At 45.6% G+C, this 19,388-nt stretch overlaps 1 protein-coding gene across 1 annotated transcript in view; it reads left to right on the plus strand.

Moving 5' to 3' along the window:
• Window positions 1–369: 369 nt before the first annotated feature.
• The window catches only part of LOC306940223 (calcium/calmodulin-dependent protein kinase type II subunit beta-like), a gene marked incomplete at its 5' end in the record, with an annotated part of 73,066 nt that continues 54,047 nt past the window's right edge, over window positions 370–19,388 (plus strand). Inside the window, 5 exons of the mRNA XM_079525246.1 lie at window positions 370–511; window positions 4,138–4,162; window positions 9,272–9,366; window positions 13,605–13,664; window positions 14,615–14,669. Coding sequence (XP_079381372.1) covers window positions 370–511; window positions 4,138–4,162; window positions 9,272–9,366; window positions 13,605–13,664; window positions 14,615–14,669 — 377 coding nt within the window. The remainder of the gene's footprint in view (window positions 512–4,137; window positions 4,163–9,271; window positions 9,367–13,604; window positions 13,665–14,614; window positions 14,670–19,388) is intronic.

Raw genomic sequence — 19,388 nt, forward strand, 5'->3', positions numbered from 1 at the left:
ACAAACATTTCAGCTTTGAGATCCAAAAGATGAATATCAACAAATTGCAAATAGTACGTATACAGACAATTACACAAGTAATGCTAAAAATAATACCACAAAAAGCCCTGAGGGCTTGTTTCCGTTGTGGTCCCTCACCCCCTGTACGCCGCCACTTTGAGAATTACGTTCATTATTGGCTTACATCACACTACGAATTCCCACCCAAGCCCTGGTCTATCTCTGCAGCTGAATACTGTGCCCCAGTCTGGTGTAGGAGCGCCTCACATGTCAAAAAAGGTAGATACTGTAATCAACAACTCTCTTCGAATCATAACTGGCTGGCTGCCTGAAACCCATTTACTGTGTCCTATACCTGCCAGTCCTGGCATGGGAATTGTCCTGGCCGGCCTCCCGACTTGTCCAGAAGTGGCTATAGCGACAACCTGGAAGTCTGCCCGTATCCACCGCACCGCTACATGTGTGACCCAGGTGATGGCGTTGAAGAAGGGAACCTACAACGCTGGCAAAGGTACAATCAGTTATGAAGAAGTGAGGCTTGACAGACAGAGCAGTCTGCCGAACACATAACACCTGACCTGCCCCCTTGTACAGAGTACCTTCGGAGGCCGGCCTCGTCCAATTGGAACCAGATACAAGGGCGTGGCTACATGATACTGAGTTTGGACATTTGAGGATGAAACACGAAAGAAGAAGACAGAGAGAAAGAACACAGAGAAGAGAACCATGTTTTAAAGTCTCACTGTTTTCTATCAGATGAATACAAGCAGTTGTGCTGACAGCACTGCCACTGAGCTATAGTTTCTTGTAGGTTTACAAAAATAGTACAATACGTTATTGAAGCCCTATTGAAAAAATAGTCCATCTACAAGTTTTGCAACGCATATATATTTTCACATTTGTTTCGGAAAAAAATATTGGATTGTTTTCCTGATTATTACTGTTTGTACTTTTAAATGGGTCCTGACGTTGGACCAAGGAAGGACCCCCAATTTAAAAGACTTGGGGCCAATGTATGCACCCCATAAGTGCAAAGATTTGTGCTGGTGTTAAATATTTTAATAATAGCCCTACAAATAAAAAATGTTTTTCCCCAAAACGACAGATCTACAGGTCGTCAATGTGGGCTTTAGGCCTAGAGATCGTCTCTATTTTGAGTGGTGCAACCACTCCTATAGACAGCTATGTGTGTGGCTGTGTCTCTGTCCCTGTGTCCGAGCACGAAAATAGCGTTTGTTCACCACCAAGTGTCACTGTTTCACAGCCTAACACACAGACACACACAGACCAGGGAGGAGGGATTGTACAGTACAGTACAGTACAGTACAGTACAGTACAGTACAGTACAGTACAGCACCACTCACTTCAGACAGGTCTGATTTTTCTAATTTACGCAGCAGATAAACTGATTTAATAATAGACCTATTAAGTCATTTTGAAGATGACCACCTGGCTGGCTATAGGCCTGGGACCCCTCGATGACCACTTTGGTCATGACCTAAAAGACCTCAAGAAAGACCATCCATAAAATACAGCTAGCCTATAGGACAGGCACTGCAACTGCACTGCACTTTACTGCACTGTGCACTGCACTGTGCTGCGCTGCACTGCACTGCACTGCAACTGCACTGCACTGCACTGCACTGTACTGTGTTGCGCTGCAACTGCACTGCACTGGTCTGTACTGTCTGTACTTTCCGCACTGCACTGTGCACTGCACTGGACTGTACTGTACTGTCTGCACTTTCTGTACTGCACTGCACTGCACTGGCACTGCGCCCCATTTTGTGTTGCACAAAAAATGTAGGCTGCTGCTAGGCTATACTAGTGTATTGTCTTGCTTGGACAGATCCAAGTGTTTACATGCAGCGCCCACACACACACACACACACACACACACACACACAGTCACACACACACACACACACACACACACACACACACACACACACACACACACACACACACACACACACACACACACACACACACACACACACACACAGTCACACACACACACACACACACACAGTCACACACACACACACACACACACACACACACAGAGAGAGAGAGACGGGAGCCTGGAGGAGGGGGGTGTAGCCTACTGTACGCGTTTCGAGGGGGCGGAGATCGCATGCAGCGCCCCCCCCCCCCCACACACACACACACACACAGCACCATTCCAACCACCACCACCACACCACAGCAGCCAACGTCGTCCTCCTCCGCACGGAAAAAAAGAACGCATTTCTACTAGGAGCTGCTGCTAAGAGATCTGCGGCATCATCATCATCACCACCACCATCCATAATGGCAACGACCACATGCACGCGTTTTACAGACGAATTCCAAGTCTACGAAGAACTTGGCAAGTAAGAAAATAAGACGTTTGTTTTCGCTGCATTATAAATGTCTGTATATCGGCTGGGCTGGCTGGCTGCTGTGTGTCGGGTTGTTGTGGGACTGTGGTGGTGGTTGGTGGTTTTTCATAATGTGTGGTGTGGTTGGTTGGCTGCACATGCACTTTCTTATTTCTTTTTACGCAGGCTGGCACAACATCTGCATGCTGGAGGATGCTAAAATACACGGAGGAGTTTTAATAGCTCTGGTCCATAGCCCTAACGCGTGATTCTGCGGGGCTAGAATCAAGCATTATAGGGCTATGGATCAGAGCTAATACGGATCGAGGAGTTCCATCCATCCATCCTTCCTCCCCTTCAAAACCCCAACGCGCGCCGCCGCAGCGCAGCGCGCATCTCTCTCTCTCTCTCTCTCTCTCTCTCTCCCCCATCCTCTCTCTCTGTCTCTGTATTATTTTCTCTAGAACAATTAAAATGCGATCCGGTCTCATTTGAATAATTAAGCTGCTTTGGATTGTATGTGATCAATAATATCCTCGCCGGTGATGATAAATAATCCCCGATTCGATTTACGCAGCAGGACAGTCACGATGCATTAGCGTTACATACAGCACCCCCGCCCCGCCCCCCGCATCTCTCCTCTCTACTGTTCCGAACGACAGTCCGACTCGGGGCAGATTTTTTATTTGGGGGGGAAAGGGTTCGTGGACGGTGGTTTAATAGCATTTTGCCCACATAGAACAGAAGGTCACGCACTAAAATAAATCATTGCTATAAAAGCTTCAATTCAATTAATTTAATTCGATGTTTAATTTTTACCATCGTCGTTTTATTAGTATTACATCATGGGGGATTCGAACCCCGAGCTCCCGCGTGGGAGACCAATCACCAACCCGCTCACGGAGAGGAGAGGGGAGGAGGAGACGGGAAACCCCCTGCTCGCCTGCTTGGGGAGGGAGGGGGGATTTGCGCATATGAGGCAGCAGGTACTGAGTACTGACACCACCAGGGTCTCTTCTCAGGGGAAGAGAGTATAGACACATGATAGATGTAATGACCACCACCACCTCCTCCACCCACTGTCTGCATGTAGGCTATATAGTTAGTATTTTGTAACACAGCAGGCTGCCATGCACTCTGACATAATGGTACGTTTTATATAGCTTCAATTGAACTATATAACTCTTACTCAGGTGATTCTACTGTGCACAGAAGGTGTGTGTGAAATGAAATGAAATGAAATGAAATCTATATTTACCCAGGGTATCTGGGCTAAGCTCAAGAACTTGTTTCCAGCCAGGCCCTGCTCATAGAACACATTTCATCGTAGTGGTTGATGCCTTGTTCAAGGGCATTTCAGCGGTGGTAATTTTAACGTGTCGGACGGCTGATTCGAACTGGGAACCTTCCGGTATCTAGACCGCGCCGCTATCCGTTCGGCCACCGCTGCCACCGCTGTGTGTGTGTGTGTGTGTGTGTGTGTGTGCGTGCGTGCGTGTGTGTGCGTGTGTGCATGCGTGTGTGTGTGTGGGTCTGTGCTTGCGTGCGTGCGTCTGTGCGTGTGTGTGTGATAAATGGGAGAGCGAGGAAGAGGTTGGCATCGTTGGCAACAGCCTACATTGTTGAGCCTCTCTAAATTCTCAGAGCCACAGCAGCTAGACGCTAAGTGGGGTCTGAGACAGGCTGTTCTCACTTACGGGAGAACCCATACCACTTACGGGAGAACCCATACCCACCTCCCTCCCCATCAAGAAATCTCTGTGCACATTAACAGCTGCTGCCAACAGTCATTTGAGAACGTAAACATTCCGACAACACCTGCTATACGCCCGTAATGCTTTTACTATATATAGGCATCCACCTAACTGCGTATAATCTAAAATGATATTATGATCATGCCTGATGTGCTGCTGTTCCATTCTGGACGGGAACCCCTTTTGGTGTTTTAAACATTATGTTATAGTTTAGCTATTGAAAAATAGCAGATCTACAAGCTCGTAGCGCGCCACCGAGTGGCGCGCTACGAGCTTGTAGGTCTGCTATTTTTGAAAAATCGTGAAAATATTTATTTCAGAAAACTGGAGGATTTAGAAGATTTTTTTTGTAATTTCGATGTCAGGCCAAAATGGTTTAAGATTTCCTCTCCTCCGGTATGTAGGATATCCATTTGTAACTATGAGAGTGAGAAAGGGGGGAGTACAGCCTAATGCCAGCAATGCCCACTTTCACCTTCGATGCCAGATGAAGGTCAGAGTGACCATGCAAGACATTGCATCTCCTTTAATGCATCCAGACCTGAGGCCGATTGTAAAAAAAAAAGCTTCTAAATCCTGACAGTTTTCTGAAAAACCTATGTTTCTATGTCAGTGGTGCTCAACCTTTTCCATGTCAAGGACCCCCAGAATTATCTGTATTTGGCTGTGGACCCCCATACACTGACACCACGCTAGACAGGAACGCCCAAAAACGTCACATCCGGTTTTAGCCTGGGGTAAGAATTTTCTATGGCTGCCAATGCAACTTGGTCCAATCCTTAATCACATACGGACAAACATCTATGCCGATGCTATCTAACTTGCGGAGGTAGCGTGCCTTGTCCACGGGCAACAGATCTTTCAACGTATGGCATTGCAAATACGTTTGATAATCGCTACTCTGCTCAATATTGTTTTGAAAATGCCGCAAATTGCATTGCAGTGAACGAGCGCAAATCACAACTTCCCCCGTTGGTGGGCGGAGTCACCGTTTGAGGCGCTGATTACGCGCCGTGGTGTAAGTGTATCTGAAAATATGTTGTTCCAGGGACCCCCTCCCAGAAGCAAAGATTTGAGTTAAAAACATTCACTCTGAAAGAATATACATTTTATTCAAATGATTTGCGCCACATTTTCACGATTTTTCAAAAATAGCAGATCTACAAGTTTGTAGTGCGTCACTTTTTTTAGTTTTTTTTGGGTTAACACATCTTTCATACACTACACCAGTGGGTTTTAACCAAGGGGCCAGTGAGGCTATTCAACGTTGAGGCGCTCGGCCCTAGTGGTAGGAGGAGGGACTACAGGCGGACCCGTGGATTCATGACCGGGAAACCCCGTGCAGCTGGGCTTTAACATTGAGCGCTCGGTTGCACTTCCGCATTTGACCACCAAAATTTGGTGGTCAAATGCGGAAGTAGACGTTCTGAGAAGGTACTTCCGGCAGTCTTCCGGGTGCTTCAAAACGCCACTGAGCAACTTCCACTGACATGAATAGCTGGGGGGGCGGAGCTTCGCGCCAGTTCAGTCTCTATCCTTTTATATAGAGCGTCGCAGTCCCGCCTCCTACCCTGGACCAGGAAATGAAACCCAATGCATTATTCTCATAGACATTTCTTAAAGTATTTATTTAAAGACGGTTACGCCGCGGACAAAGCCAACTCGAGTCGTGACAACTCATGACAACACAAACAATATTTTGGACCAAACAAATAATTACAAAGAAGAAAAACAACAAAAAAAAGTGTTGTAACCTGCCGTTTTTTTCTTCTTTCTAATTATTTGTTTGGTCCAAAATATTGTTTGTGTTGTCATGAGTTGTCACGACTCGAGTTGGCTTTGTCCGCGGCGTAACCGTCTTTAAATAAATACTTTAAGAAATGTCTATGAGAATAATGCATTGGGTTTCATTTCCTGGTCCAGGGTAGGAGGCGGGACTGCGACGCTCTATACTCTATGGTTTTAACCAGTGGTCCTTGAGGGGGTTCCAGGTGGTCCCCAGCTAAATGATGAGAACTTAAGTTTGTAACCAAATGGACCCTTATAGAATATGTGGGTCCACTCCATTTGGTTTCATTTTACACTCAAGAGTTGTTGTCATTGTTAAACATCTGCATTACTTAATAATTTACAAGAAGCTTCTACACAATTAGCACACATTTTGATCAACGTTTGCCTGTTGTCTCCTAATGGTACCATAACATCAATACAGCATGGAATTGTGGACAAAATCTTATCCAACGGCAACAAAACGTTCTAAGATTTGCGTCTGAGAGTCTAAATGTCATCAAATGGTTCCGTGGCTCAAATGTCGAATAAATAATGGACCCACCTTGATACGAAAATGGTTGAAAAACACTACACCATACAGGCCCTGTTTCCAGTGGGGTTGACACTGATTGGCCTAACATTGAACCAGTTCAGAGTGTTTCCAGTGGGGTTGACACTGGTTGGCCTAACATTGAACCAGTTCAGAGTGTTTCCAGTGGGGTTGACACTGGTTGGTCTAACATTGAACCAGTTCAGAGTGTTTCCACTGGGGTTGACACTGATTGGCCTAACATTGAACCAGTTCAGAGTGTTTCCAGTGGGGTTGACACTGGTTGGCCTAACATTGAACCAGTTCAGAGTGTTTCCAGTGGGGTTGACACTGGTTGGCCTAACATTGAACCAGTTCAGAGTGTTTCCAGTGGGGTTGACACTGGTTGGCCTAACATTGAACCAGTTCAGAGTGTTTCCAGTGGGGTTGACACTGATTGGCCTAACATTGAACCAGTTCAGAGTGTTTCCAGTGGGGTTGACACTGGTTGGCCTAACATTGAACCAGTTCAGAGTGTTTCCAGTGGGGTTGACACTGGTTGGCCTAACATTGAACCAGTTCAGAGTGTTTACAGTGGGGTTGACACTGATTGGCCTAACATTGAACCAGTTCAGAGTGTTTCCAGTGCGGTTGACACTGATTGGCCTAACATTGAACCAGTTCAGAGTGTTTCCACTGGGGTTGACACTGGTTGGCCTAACATTGAACCAGTTCAGAGTGTTTCCACTGGGGTTGACACTGATTGGCCTAACATTGAACCAGTTCAGAGTGTTTCCAGTGGGGTTGACACTGGTTGGCCTAACATTGAACCAGTTCAGAGTGTTTCCAGTGGGGTTGACACTGATTGGCCTAACATTGAACCAGTTCAGAGTGTTTCCACTGGGGTTGACACTGGTTGGCCTAACATTGAACCAGTTCAGAGTGTTTCCAGTGGGGTTGACACTGGTTGGCCTAACATTGAACCAGTTCAGAGTGTTTCCACTGGGGTTGACACTGGTTGGCCTAACATTGAACCAGTTCAGAGTGTTTCCAGTGGGGTTGACACTGGTTGGCCTAACATTGAACCAGTTCAGAGTGTTTCCACTGGGGTTGACACTGGTTGGCCTAACATTGAACCAGTTCAGAGTGTTTCCACTGGGGTTAACACTGGTTGGCCTAACATTGAACCAGTTCAGAGTGTTTCCAGTGGGGTTGACACTGGTTGGCCTAACATTGAACCAGTTCAGAGTGTTTCCAGTGGGGTTGACACTGGTTGGCCTAACATTGAACCAGTTCAGAGTGTTTCCAGTGGGGTTGACACTGGTTGGCCTAACATTGAACCAGTTCAGAGTGTTTCCACTGGGGTTAACACTGGTTGGCCTAACATTGAACCAGTTCAGAGTGTTTCCAGTGGGGTTGACACTGGTTGGCCTAACATTGAACCAGTTCAGAGTGTTTCCAGTGGGGTTGACACTGGTTGGCCTAACATTGAACCAGTTCAGAGTGTTTCCAGTGGGGTTGACACTGGTTGGCCTAACATTGAACCAGTTCAGAGTGTTTCCACTGACAATTAATTGGTTCAGAACCCTAATAGTTGGTTCAGAACTGGACTTAAGAACTTTTTACCTCAGATCAGATTCTAAAAATGTCTTCTACATCCCGACAGTTTTCTGAAAAATCTATGTTTCTGTCAGTGGTTCTTCGATTTTTCAAAAATAGCAGATCTACAAGCTCGTAGCGCGCCACTCAGTGGCGTGCTATGACCTTGTAGATCTGCTATTTTTCAATAGCTAAAGCATAACATAATGCTAACACCAAAAGGGGTTCCCGCCCCAAAATGGGTTAAGAACTTTTGGTGGAAAAGTGGCCACATACGCCCATGCAGACATGCATGGGTGTATGGAGAGCATTGGCTGGCTCCGGGTAGAAGACAGAAAATGGGTCTGACATTCAAAATTGTACATGTATGCGTCATGCAGCTATGTATGCCCTCCATGCCCTCAGTCCCCATTTAAAAAGTGAGCGACAGCCACAAATCTAGAGGTAGCGTAAACAATGATCTGGTGCCGCCCACTTACAAAACAAATAGGGTAAATTCACCTTCTGCAGCACTGCTATTCACGTGTGGAATGCCCTGACCCCTTCCCTTAAAACAAGAAAATCACTGGCCTCCTTTAAAACAGACCTAAAATGTCACCTGTCGTGTCAGCAGGTCAGAGGGAGAGGAGGTGACTAATTGCTCTTTTAGATTCTTGTTCATGACTATGTGTGTGAGTGCATGGGACCCGAATGGAAACAAGAGCGCAAGGTCTTCCTTCGAAAATCCTTTTGGACCAAAATGCCTGACTGTACATTGTGCTGTTTGCATTTTTCTTTTGTCTAATAAAATATTCAATCAATCAATTAATGCACTAGGCCTACTACATTATTGATTTCACTGATCCTCACAACCCATCAATTTAGTTTACAAGTGTTAGGTTTGCTCGTTTTTGGTAAATTGATAAAATATTCATTTTGGCTTTTTTAACTTTGTATTTTTGTTGTGGCTGTGGTAGGCCTACCCCTAAGTCAGGGTCGTAATAAATAATACATACAGTACGTACACACACACACACACACACACACACACACACACACACACACACACACACACACACACACACACACACACACACACACACACACACACACACACACACACACACTCTCTCTCTAATGTAATATTGCTCTATCAGCCATTCAGATCAGATCAGAGAGGGTTCAGGAGACTACAGAATGTGCTGAGTCGTCGTCTGTGTGTGTGATGATGTTAATTGACCCCATGGATCCTCCTGCTTCCTGTCTTTGTTTCCTAGGGGAGCCTTTTCAGTGGTGCGCCGCTGTGTCAAGAAATGCTCAGGCCAAGAGTATGCTGCCAAAATCATCAACACCAAAAAGCTGGCAGCCAGAGGTGAGACATACACACGGATATAAGACCAAAAACAGTACTTTGGCAACTACTGGTTATCTTATTAGCGATTATTCTATTGATTCATTCTTTCAATTTGACAGTGTTTGGTTAAAGCAAAACCTTTTTTTATTTCTGAACATGTTTGAGGGGCGCTAGCACCTCCTATGTCCAGCTCTGAGGGTGTGTGTAAACACACATTGTCCCATACAACACAAACATTAAATGCCATTGACAATGAATGGCCAGTTTTACGTCATTGTCCCAACACAAACATTAAATGCCATTGACAATGAATGGCCAGTTTTACGTCATTGTCCTAACACAAACATTAAATGCCATTGACAATGAATGGCCAGTTTTACGTCATTGTCCTAACACAAACATTAAATGCCATTGACAATGAATGGCCAGTTTTACGTCATTGTCCTAACACAAACATTAAATGCCATTGACAATGAATGGCCAGTTTTACGTCATTGTCCCAACACAAACATTAAATGCCATTGACAATGAATGGCCAGTTTTACGTCATTGTCCTAACACAAACATTAAATGCCATTGACAATGAATGGCCAGTTTTACGTCATTGTCCTAACACAAACATTAAATGCCATTGACAATGAATGGCCAGTTTTACGTCATTGTCCCAACACAAACATTAAATGCCATTGACAATGAATGGCCAGTTTTACGTCATTGTCCTAACACAAACATTACATGCCATTGACAATGAATGGCCAGGTTTGAGTGTTTGTGTAAACACAATCATTGAAGGCGAAGGTGAGGACGCAAATTCTAATTGGCCGGAAAATGAGACGATGTATTATGAATCTGTATGATGATAAGAGCGGCCCTCACTTCACGCGGGTGTGATTTTTAAAACATCGTGAAAGTGTGAGTATACCACCGATGTAGAAGAATCGACCTCAGGTCTTAATGGGTTAACCCCTTATGTACGGGAACCCCTTTTGGTGTTTTAAGCATTATGTTATGCTTTAGCGATTGAAAAAAATAGCAGATCTACAAGCTCATAGCGCGGCACTGAGTGCCGCGCTATGAGCTTGTAGATCTGCTATTTTTGAAAAATCTTGAAAAGTCTTTGAATATATATTCTTTCAGAGCGAACGTTTTTAACTCAAATCTTTGCTTCTGGGGGAGGTCCCTGGAACAACATATTTTCAGATGGGGGTCGGCGGCCAATTACATATATTTTTGGGGGTCCTTGACATAATATAGTTTGAGCACCACTGACATAGAAACATAAGGGTCAGGATTTAGAAGGCATTTGTAGAATCTGCTCTCAGCTCTTAATGGGTTAAGACTGACCACTCTTCCTTAGTGGCCACTCGCTCTACCCTTCCTGTTAGCGGTCCACAGCGCAGCGTTGTACATGCAGACAAAGTGCAGAAGTGTCAACCTATTGTCAGGTTTCAACCTCACAGAAGAGAAGAGCCAGTGAATCGATGACTTTTATTCCATTAGTTCAATTAGCTGGGTGGGTGTGTTTGGAAATGTGAGCTCTGAGAGTGCTGGAGTGCTCTCTCTCTGCCTGCTCGTTTGGACCTTCAGATCCGCGGTCGGTTGACGTTCAAAATAATAATAATGAACACACTGCAGTTTTGTTTTTGGCAGCGAATTTAGATTTTAGTTTTAGTCATAGTCTCTTGAATTATAGCTTTCATTTAGTCTAGTCACATCTTAATCACCCGGACCGTTTTAGTGTTTTTAGTTTTAGTCGACTAAATATCACATAAATCTACAGTTGATTTAGTCGAACAAAATATATTTTGGCGGGCCTTGATGCCGTCGTAATGTTTTTTTCACTTGCTGAAAATTGCCGATCTACAAGCCCACAACGCGCTGCGCCGCGTTGTGAGCTTGTAGATCGGCTATTTTCAGCATGCAACCAAGTGTTAAATGTGATGTAGATCGGCTGTGATTGGCCACAGCATGTCTGTGTGTGGTACATGTGTCTATGTGGTGGGCACAGTACTGTGTGTGTGTGTGTGTGTGTGTGTGTGTGTGTGTGTGTGTGTGTGTGTGTGTGTGTGTGTGTGTGTGTGTGTGTGTGTGTGTGCGTGTGCGCGTGCACATGTGTGTGGGCTACAGCAAGTGGAGGTGTGTGTGGGCTGTATGCTCTCATCCATCCAAGAGGGATTATGATTTAGAAGACATTTGTATTTAGAAGACTTGGTGATTTGTTACCAGTTCCTCCCCCGCTATAGAGCACCGCTAGAGGGCGCTATAAGTCCACATGTTCATGTACTTTTTTATTGTCATTGTAATCCCCATAGGGGGGTTTTAGATCGCCTCATATAAGAACTGTGATTGAAAAACAACTAAGCAAATCATCCCGAACCGTATAGGGATAGAAAGAATCAAATTAATGACTGTGAGAAAACGCTAATGTTACTGCTGCTGAATTAGTTACATTTTCGCTAGAAACAGACTGTATCAAAATGATGAGGGACTGACTGTCATAAACGATACAGAAACACCTCCCCGACAATATCGGCAGGATTGTTTTTGGACCACAATGCTTATATGAGACGATTTTAAGACGACCCCATCATGTTATTCTCCATAGAGAAAATCTTCCATGAACCAGGGGATGAGGAGCGAGGGATGTCAGGACTTCGGCGCTCTATGAGGCATTTCAAATATGACTGTGAATGATAATATGTCATCATGTGATAAATGATGAGGTATCGGAATGGAATAGGCTGGCGTACCGAGCATTTAGGCAGTATGATCGTATCGGCAGCATTTTAGGCAGTATGATCGTAATGGCATAGGTATCGTAATGGCATAGGTATCGTAATGGCATAGGCTGACGTACCGAGCATTTTAGGCAGTATGATCGTATCGGCAGCATTTTCTGTACTAGTATTGGTATCGGAACGAATCTAATTACAGCATTCTTCTATTCACTTGTAGACCAGTGGTTCCCAAAGTGGGGTCCAGGGGACCCCCAGGGGTCCTTGAGGGTACCCAGCTAAATGACAGTTTGGAACCAAATGGACCCTTTTGGGGTGTGTAACTCTGAGAGTGTACAAATGAAACCAAAAGGTTCCATTTGTACACTCTCAGTTACATTAACATTGATTTTACAATATAAATTGGGGGTCCCAGAGATAGAAATGACATTCGATGGGGGTCCATAGACTAATTCATGTCAAACTGGGGGTCCTTGAAATTAAACAGGCTGAGAATCACTGCTAGAGCCGTAAAAATCTTCTCTTATGGGAGTCCTTATGGGAGTCCTTGGCATATTTTTTCAAATGGCTAATACGTGTCAATTTGGGGGTCCTTGACATGAAAAAGTTTGGGAAACACTGTTGTAGACCAGCATGCCTCTATTCACTGTCTTGTAGTCAGACCATCAGAACAAATCTAATTACAGCATTCCTCTATTCACTGTCTTGTAGTCAGACCATCAGAACAAATCTAATTACAGCTTTCTTCTATTCACTGTCTTGTAGTCAGACCATCAGAACAAATCTAATTACAGCTTTCTTCTATTCACTGTCTTGTAGTCAGACCATCAGAACAAATCTAATTACAGCTTTCTTCTATTCACTGTCTTGTAGTCAGACCATCAGAACAAATCTAATTACAGCTTTCTTCTATTCACTGTCTTGTAGTCAGACCATCAGAACAAATCTAATTACAGCTTTCTTCTATTCACTGTCTTGTAGTCAGACCATCAGAACAAATCTAATTACAGCTTTCTTCTATTCACTGTCTTGTAGTCAGACCATCAGAACAAATCTAATTACAGCTTTCTTCTATTCACTGTCTTGTAGTCAGACCATCAGAACAAATCTAATCACAGCTTTCTTCTATTCACTGTCTTGTAGTCAGACCATCAGAACAAATCTAATTACAGCTTTCTTCTATTCACTGTCTTGTAGTCAGACCATCAGAACAAATCTAATCACAGCTTTCTTCTGTTCACTGTCTTGTAGTCAGACCATCAGAACAAATCTAATTACAGCTTTCTTCTGTTCACTGTCTTGTAGTCAGACCATCAGAACAAATCTAATCACAGCTTTCTTCTGTTCACTGTCTTGTAGTCAGACCATCAGAACAAATCTAATTACAGCTTTCTTCTGTTCACTGTCTTGTAGTCAGACCATCAGAACAAATCTAATCACAGCTTTCTTCTGTTCACTGTCTTGTAGTCAGACCATCAGAACAAATCTAATTACAGCTTTCTTCTGTTCACTGTCTTGTAGACCACCAGAAACTGGAGAGAGAAGCCAGGATCTGCCGGTTGCTGAAGCACTCCAACATTGGTGAGACTCTGAGATGGCGTCGTCCGTATTAATGACTGATTCTACAAGTTTGGTTGCGTGCTGAAAATTGCCGATCTACAAGCTCACAACGCGTCGCACTGTAACGTGTTGTTGAGCTTGTACATCTGCTATTTTCAGAGCACAACCAAACATGAAATGACTCTTCAGTCTTTTAGTTCTACTGGATCTACCTTTCTCCTCTAGTCCCTCCTTGACATTTTAGTCTCGTTTTTCTTTGTCGACGAAACTGTCAAATATATTTAGGGCTATATCTTGCCTTGGCTATCCCTTAACCCTTATCCCTAAAGTAATTTAGCCATTTTTTACTATTTAAAAAAACATTTTAAAATAGTTCAAATAGCCGATCTACAAGCTCACAATGTCTCGATGTAGATCGGCTAGTTGAACTATTTTAAAATGTTTTTTTTTAAATAGTCAAAAAAATGGCACATTAGTTTAGGGATAAGGGATAAGGGTGGCGCAAGAGCTAAGAGTCCTTAGTCTTAGTTTTCGTCAGTGAAAAGAGGTAGTCGATGAACATTTTTCGTCGTCGTTTTAGTTGATGAAAGTAACACTGAAAACACAGGGCAAAGTTGCACTTGGCATACATAATACGGCTTTAATTAATGCCCTGTATGCCTATACTTCATTATTCGAGAGCAAAAGTAGCCAAACTACAATAGCTGATGTTGTAACCCTGGTATTTTAACTACTTATAAAAAAAACCCTACATTGGATGCATTGTATTCCTTTGACCAAATATGTCCTGTTTGGGACATACCTTACCTTGTGCCGGTCGGTTTCCACCGACTGCAACCATTATAAAGAATTCAGAGTGCACTGCAAGAGTGCACTCTCTTTGTCTCTGCCCTGCTGTCTCTTTATAACACTCTCTCTCTCTCTCTCTCCTTCCCCTCTGTGCTTTTCTCTCTCTCTCTCCTCTATTCCAGTTCGTCTCCACGACAGCATCTCAGAAGAAGACTTTCATTATCTCCTGTTTGACCTGTGAGTCGGTTGGTTGTCTCTTGTCTGCCCTCGGATGATTATGTTCATGTTGACATGCTCCAGCATTATGTTCTTTCTTTGGGTCACTGCTTTTGATCCGTTTTTTTTTATCAAGCCCAATTTAGTCGCCGTGCCAATTATTTCCTCCCCACCACACACAGCATGTCTGTGCATGGTCACTGGTGTTGTATCCCCACTGACTCACGAACTGCCGGTGAGGAGCCCCCACTGGGGGTGAGTCAGTAGGGTTGTATCCCTACTTAAGGCCTATTCATAGTCTGGATTTTCGGTGGTGAGGTGACCACCGCTCCGTTGGTGAGCTGACCACCGGAGCTGAAATAACGTTGAGCGGTGGTGAGTAAAAACAGAGAGAAGGGCTGGAGCAGTGGCGGTGGTTTGCTCTTCACCCCACCACCGAAAAGCCAGACTATGTATGAGCCTTGACTCACCTGCCGCCCGGTGAGGAGCCCCCACTGGGGGTGAGTCAGTAGGGTTGTATCCCTACGGACTCACCTACCGGTGAGGAGCCCCCACTGGGGGTGAGTCAGTAGGGTTGTATCCCTACTGACTCACCTGCCGGTGAGGAGCCCCCACTGGGGGTGAGTCAGTAGGGTTGTATCCCTACTGACTCACCTGCCGGTGAGGAGCCCCCACTGGGGGTGAGTCAGTAGGGTTGTATCCCTACTGACTCACCTGCCGGTGAGGAGCCCCCACTGGGGGTGAGTCAGTAGGGTTGTATCCCTACTGACTCACCTGCCGGTGAGGAGCCCCCACTGGGGGTGAGTCAGTAGGGTTGTATCCCTACTGACTCACCTGCCGGTGAGGAGCCCCCACTGGGGGTGAGTCAGTAGAGTTGTATCCCTACTGACTCACCTGCCGGTGAGGAGCCCCCACTGGGGGTGAGTCAGTAGAGTTGTATCCCTACTGACTCACCTGCCGGTGAGGAGCCCCCACTGGGGGTGAGTCAGTAGGGTTGTATCCCTACAGACTCACCTGCCGGTGAGGAGCCCCCACTGGGGGTGAGTCAGTAGGGTTGTATCCCTACTGACTCACCTGCCGGTGAGGAGCCCCCACTGGGGGTGAGTCAGTAGGGTTGTATCCCTACTGACTCACCTGCCGGTGAGGAGCCCCCACTGGGGGTGAGTCAGTAGGGTTGTATCCCTACTGACTCACCTGCCGGTGAGGAGCCCCCACTGGGGGTGAGTCAGTAGGGTTGTATCCCTACTGACTCACCTACCGGTGAGGAGCCCCCACTGGGGGTGAGTCAGTAGGGTTGTATCCCTACTGACTCACCTGCCGGTGAGGAGCCCCCACTGGGGGTGAGTCAGTAGGGTTGTATCCCTACTGACTCACCTGCCGGTGAGGAGCCCCCACTGGGAGGACGTATTATTAGAGCCTCCATCCTACTCCTCCCGCACAACACTCCCCGTTGACAGGTGCCACCCCTCAGCCAGGGCTGGACTGGGACAGAAATTCTGCCCCGGTCATTTTCGCGCTAATTTGGCCCAGACCAGCCCACCACAACCAGTGCGTGCAGATAGCAGAAACTCTTACCGCCCGCTCTGTTGAGGCACACACACAAACAAACAAACAAACAAGCCCTAATACCACCACTTTTACAGAACAACATAAATGATACAAACCAACAGACAACTACACAACCCTTTTGTTGCTCTCACAAGAATGCTGGCAAAAGGATTCAAGATAAGAGGGTTTATTTGTTATTTGTTATTTTCTCACTGATACAGGTACAGTGAAATTCAAGTTATCATGATGGCACTGGCAGAATGGCAGCACGCCCGGATCTTTCACTGGCAGAATGGCAGCACGCCCGGGTCTTTCCCGGTGGTCTGCATGCCTGCCTGTCCAAAAAAAATAAGAAAAAAACATTTTTATTTTATTTTATCATATCATAACTTGAGCGGCCCCCTATGGTCGTGGCCCACCGGTAATATGCCCGGTACGTCCTATGGCCAGTATATGGCCAGTCCACCCCTGCCCCCAGCACGTAGGAGTATGTGCAGATTGATTGATTGATTGATTGATTTACTTTTGTCAAAGACATTAACATTACGGAGGTACAGTAAAACACTTGGGATAACACAAAGGGATAACACAAAAAAAATAAGGCCTAGGGACTTGGTTTCCATTGTGGTCCTGTGTATTCAATTCATCAACGGAGCATATAGAATATTAACACATAAAGTACGTGTTATCAACGAATACAAAAAAGCTATAGCCTATATTTACAGAGAAGGAATATGAAAAACGGCGGCAGTGTATGACACCTCATTTCAATGGGATTTAACACATTTTGGGGCGGGAACCCCTTTTGGTGTTTTAAACATTATGTTATAAATGGTAAATGGTGCATTTATATAGATTGTGCATTACATTCACCCATTCACACATACATTATTTTAGTTTTAGTCATAGTCTCTTGAATAGCTTTAATTTAGTTCTAGTCACCTGGACTGTTTTAGTGTTAGTTTTTATTTGTTGACGAAATTGTCAATATACAGTATTTAGTCTTAGTTTTAGTCATCATAGCTTAGTTTTTATTTAGTTTCCATTTAGTTTGGGCTCATGAGGTAGAGCACGTCGTCCAATGATCCGTGGGTCGGCGGTTCGAATCCCGGCTCCTCCTGTCTACATGTCAAAGTGTCCTTGGGCAAGACACTGAACCCCAAATTGCTCCTGATGTGCTGGTTGGTACCTTGCATGGTTTCCGCCGCAATCGGTGTATGAATGTGTGTGAGAATGGGTGAATGTAAAGCGCCTTGGATAAAGGCGCTATATAAATGCACCATTTACCATTTTAGTTTTCGTCAGTGAAAAAGCCCAAAAGGTAGTCGACAAACATTTTTCGTCTTAGTTTTAGTCGACGAAATCAACACTGTATGAGGCCACTGTCCCTTTGAGTATACCAGTAAGACGCCCTGAGGGCGAGAGGCGAGGCCGCGTGCACGCATCCGTCTGGGTGACGGCAGACTGCTGGGCGAGAGGCGAGGTCGCGTGCACGCATCCGTCTGGGTGACGGCAGACTGCTGGGCGAGCGCTGCATGCTTCGGCATGGGGTGGGTCAGATCAACATATGGAATGAATTCTGTACAGGCCATATATGGAGCGACCCCACCACAGTTGGCCGACTCGACACCGGCCACTGTGGCGGGGTGGAACGCATGTGTTGAATTTGAAGTCGGTGGGGCGAACGGTTCTCGAGTTACGTGGATTACCGGTATGTACGTACACACGTACCAGACGTACCGAGACTAAGGCGCGATTCATACTCCTATTTTAGAGCCGAATAAAAGTCGGTTCGGCGCTGTAGAGCCTACAATGTGACGTCATTTGAGGTTCGGGGGGGGGGGGGGGGGGGGGGCGGGTACCGTCCTAAAGTCGGCTCTTCGGTGCTACTGAAAATTTCTGACGAGCCGAAATCATTTCGGCACTACAGCGCCGAAACAGCGGTAAAATAGGAGTATGAATCGGCCCTTAATTGGTGCATTTATAGTTAGATAATTGCACCCAAATTAGCCAAAGTTTGGCTGCCAAAGTAGCAGCTGCTCTTCCTGGGGTCCACAACATAACACATATCACATAAAACATGTAACAGTCTCATTAAAAACATTTTCAAGACGATACAAGTCAAGTAAATAACAATAAGCATGACAACCCGTCACATTTCATTCCATCAAGGTTATTCAGGTCAGTTAATTAAAATTAGGGCTATTTTTTTTTCTTTTGCGGCTTTCGCCTTTTAAAAAATATATTTGTATAGAGGGACAGACAGTAGGATGACAGGGAATGGGGGAGAGAGATGGGAGGGATGACATGCAGTAAAGGCCGTCGGGATCGGGAGTCGAACCCGCGGCACACTGCGAGACTCGGGCTGCCGGCCAAGGTGCCTGGACCGCTGAGCCATGGCCCAGGCTTAAAATTAGGGCTATTGATCAGATGTTTTTTTAAGGAGTTTCTATCGATTTCTGGGGATGGAGAACCACTGTCTTACCGGGAGCTGGTAAATGGCCCCTGGTGTATGAGGTGATGGAGAACCAAGAGGTGCAGTGCAGTGTCAAACATCACCCTCTCTCTGCCCGGCCTTCCCTCCCCCTGAACACGGGCACACACACAATGGTGTTCATAATAGAAGAAGAAGTAGGTCGGGAGTGGCTTATTGTCGGTCTGTCCCCGTTACAATGCACTAGACCCCTGGGAGATGGAGTTTATCTCCGTTACAATGCACTAGACCCCTGGGAGATGGAGTCTATCCCCGTTAAGGGCCTTGCAAAAGTGAAGCGAGGAACGCAGGCGTTGTTGCCTGGATAAACACAGGTCTCCTCCAGGTCTGTTGAAGAGGGGCACAACAACGCAAGCGTAAAAAAAAAAGCTAAACAGAATCCAGGTCTGGTGAGTCGCGGGCGTGTGCAAGTAAAGAGCACGCGCGCAACAAATTCACGGGACCGTGCTCACGTAAATACGCTTGCGTTGTCGCACCGCGACTTCTCCGAGCAAAAACGCAGGTCTCATTGAAAATGAACTATAGGCACGTTTTATCGCTCCCCGTTTGCAAGGCCCTTTACAATGCGCTATAGACCTCTGGGAGATGGAGTCTATCCCCGTTACAATGTGCTAGACCCCCTGGGAGATGGAGTCTATCCCCGTTACAATGCACTAGACCCCTGGGAGATGGAGTTTATCCCTGTTACAATGTGCTAG

The sequence above is a fragment of the Electrona antarctica genome, assembly GCF_951216825.1.
Source record: "Electrona antarctica genome assembly, chromosome: 16".
Classification (NCBI taxonomy): Eukaryota; Metazoa; Chordata; class Actinopteri; order Myctophiformes; family Myctophidae; genus Electrona; species Electrona antarctica.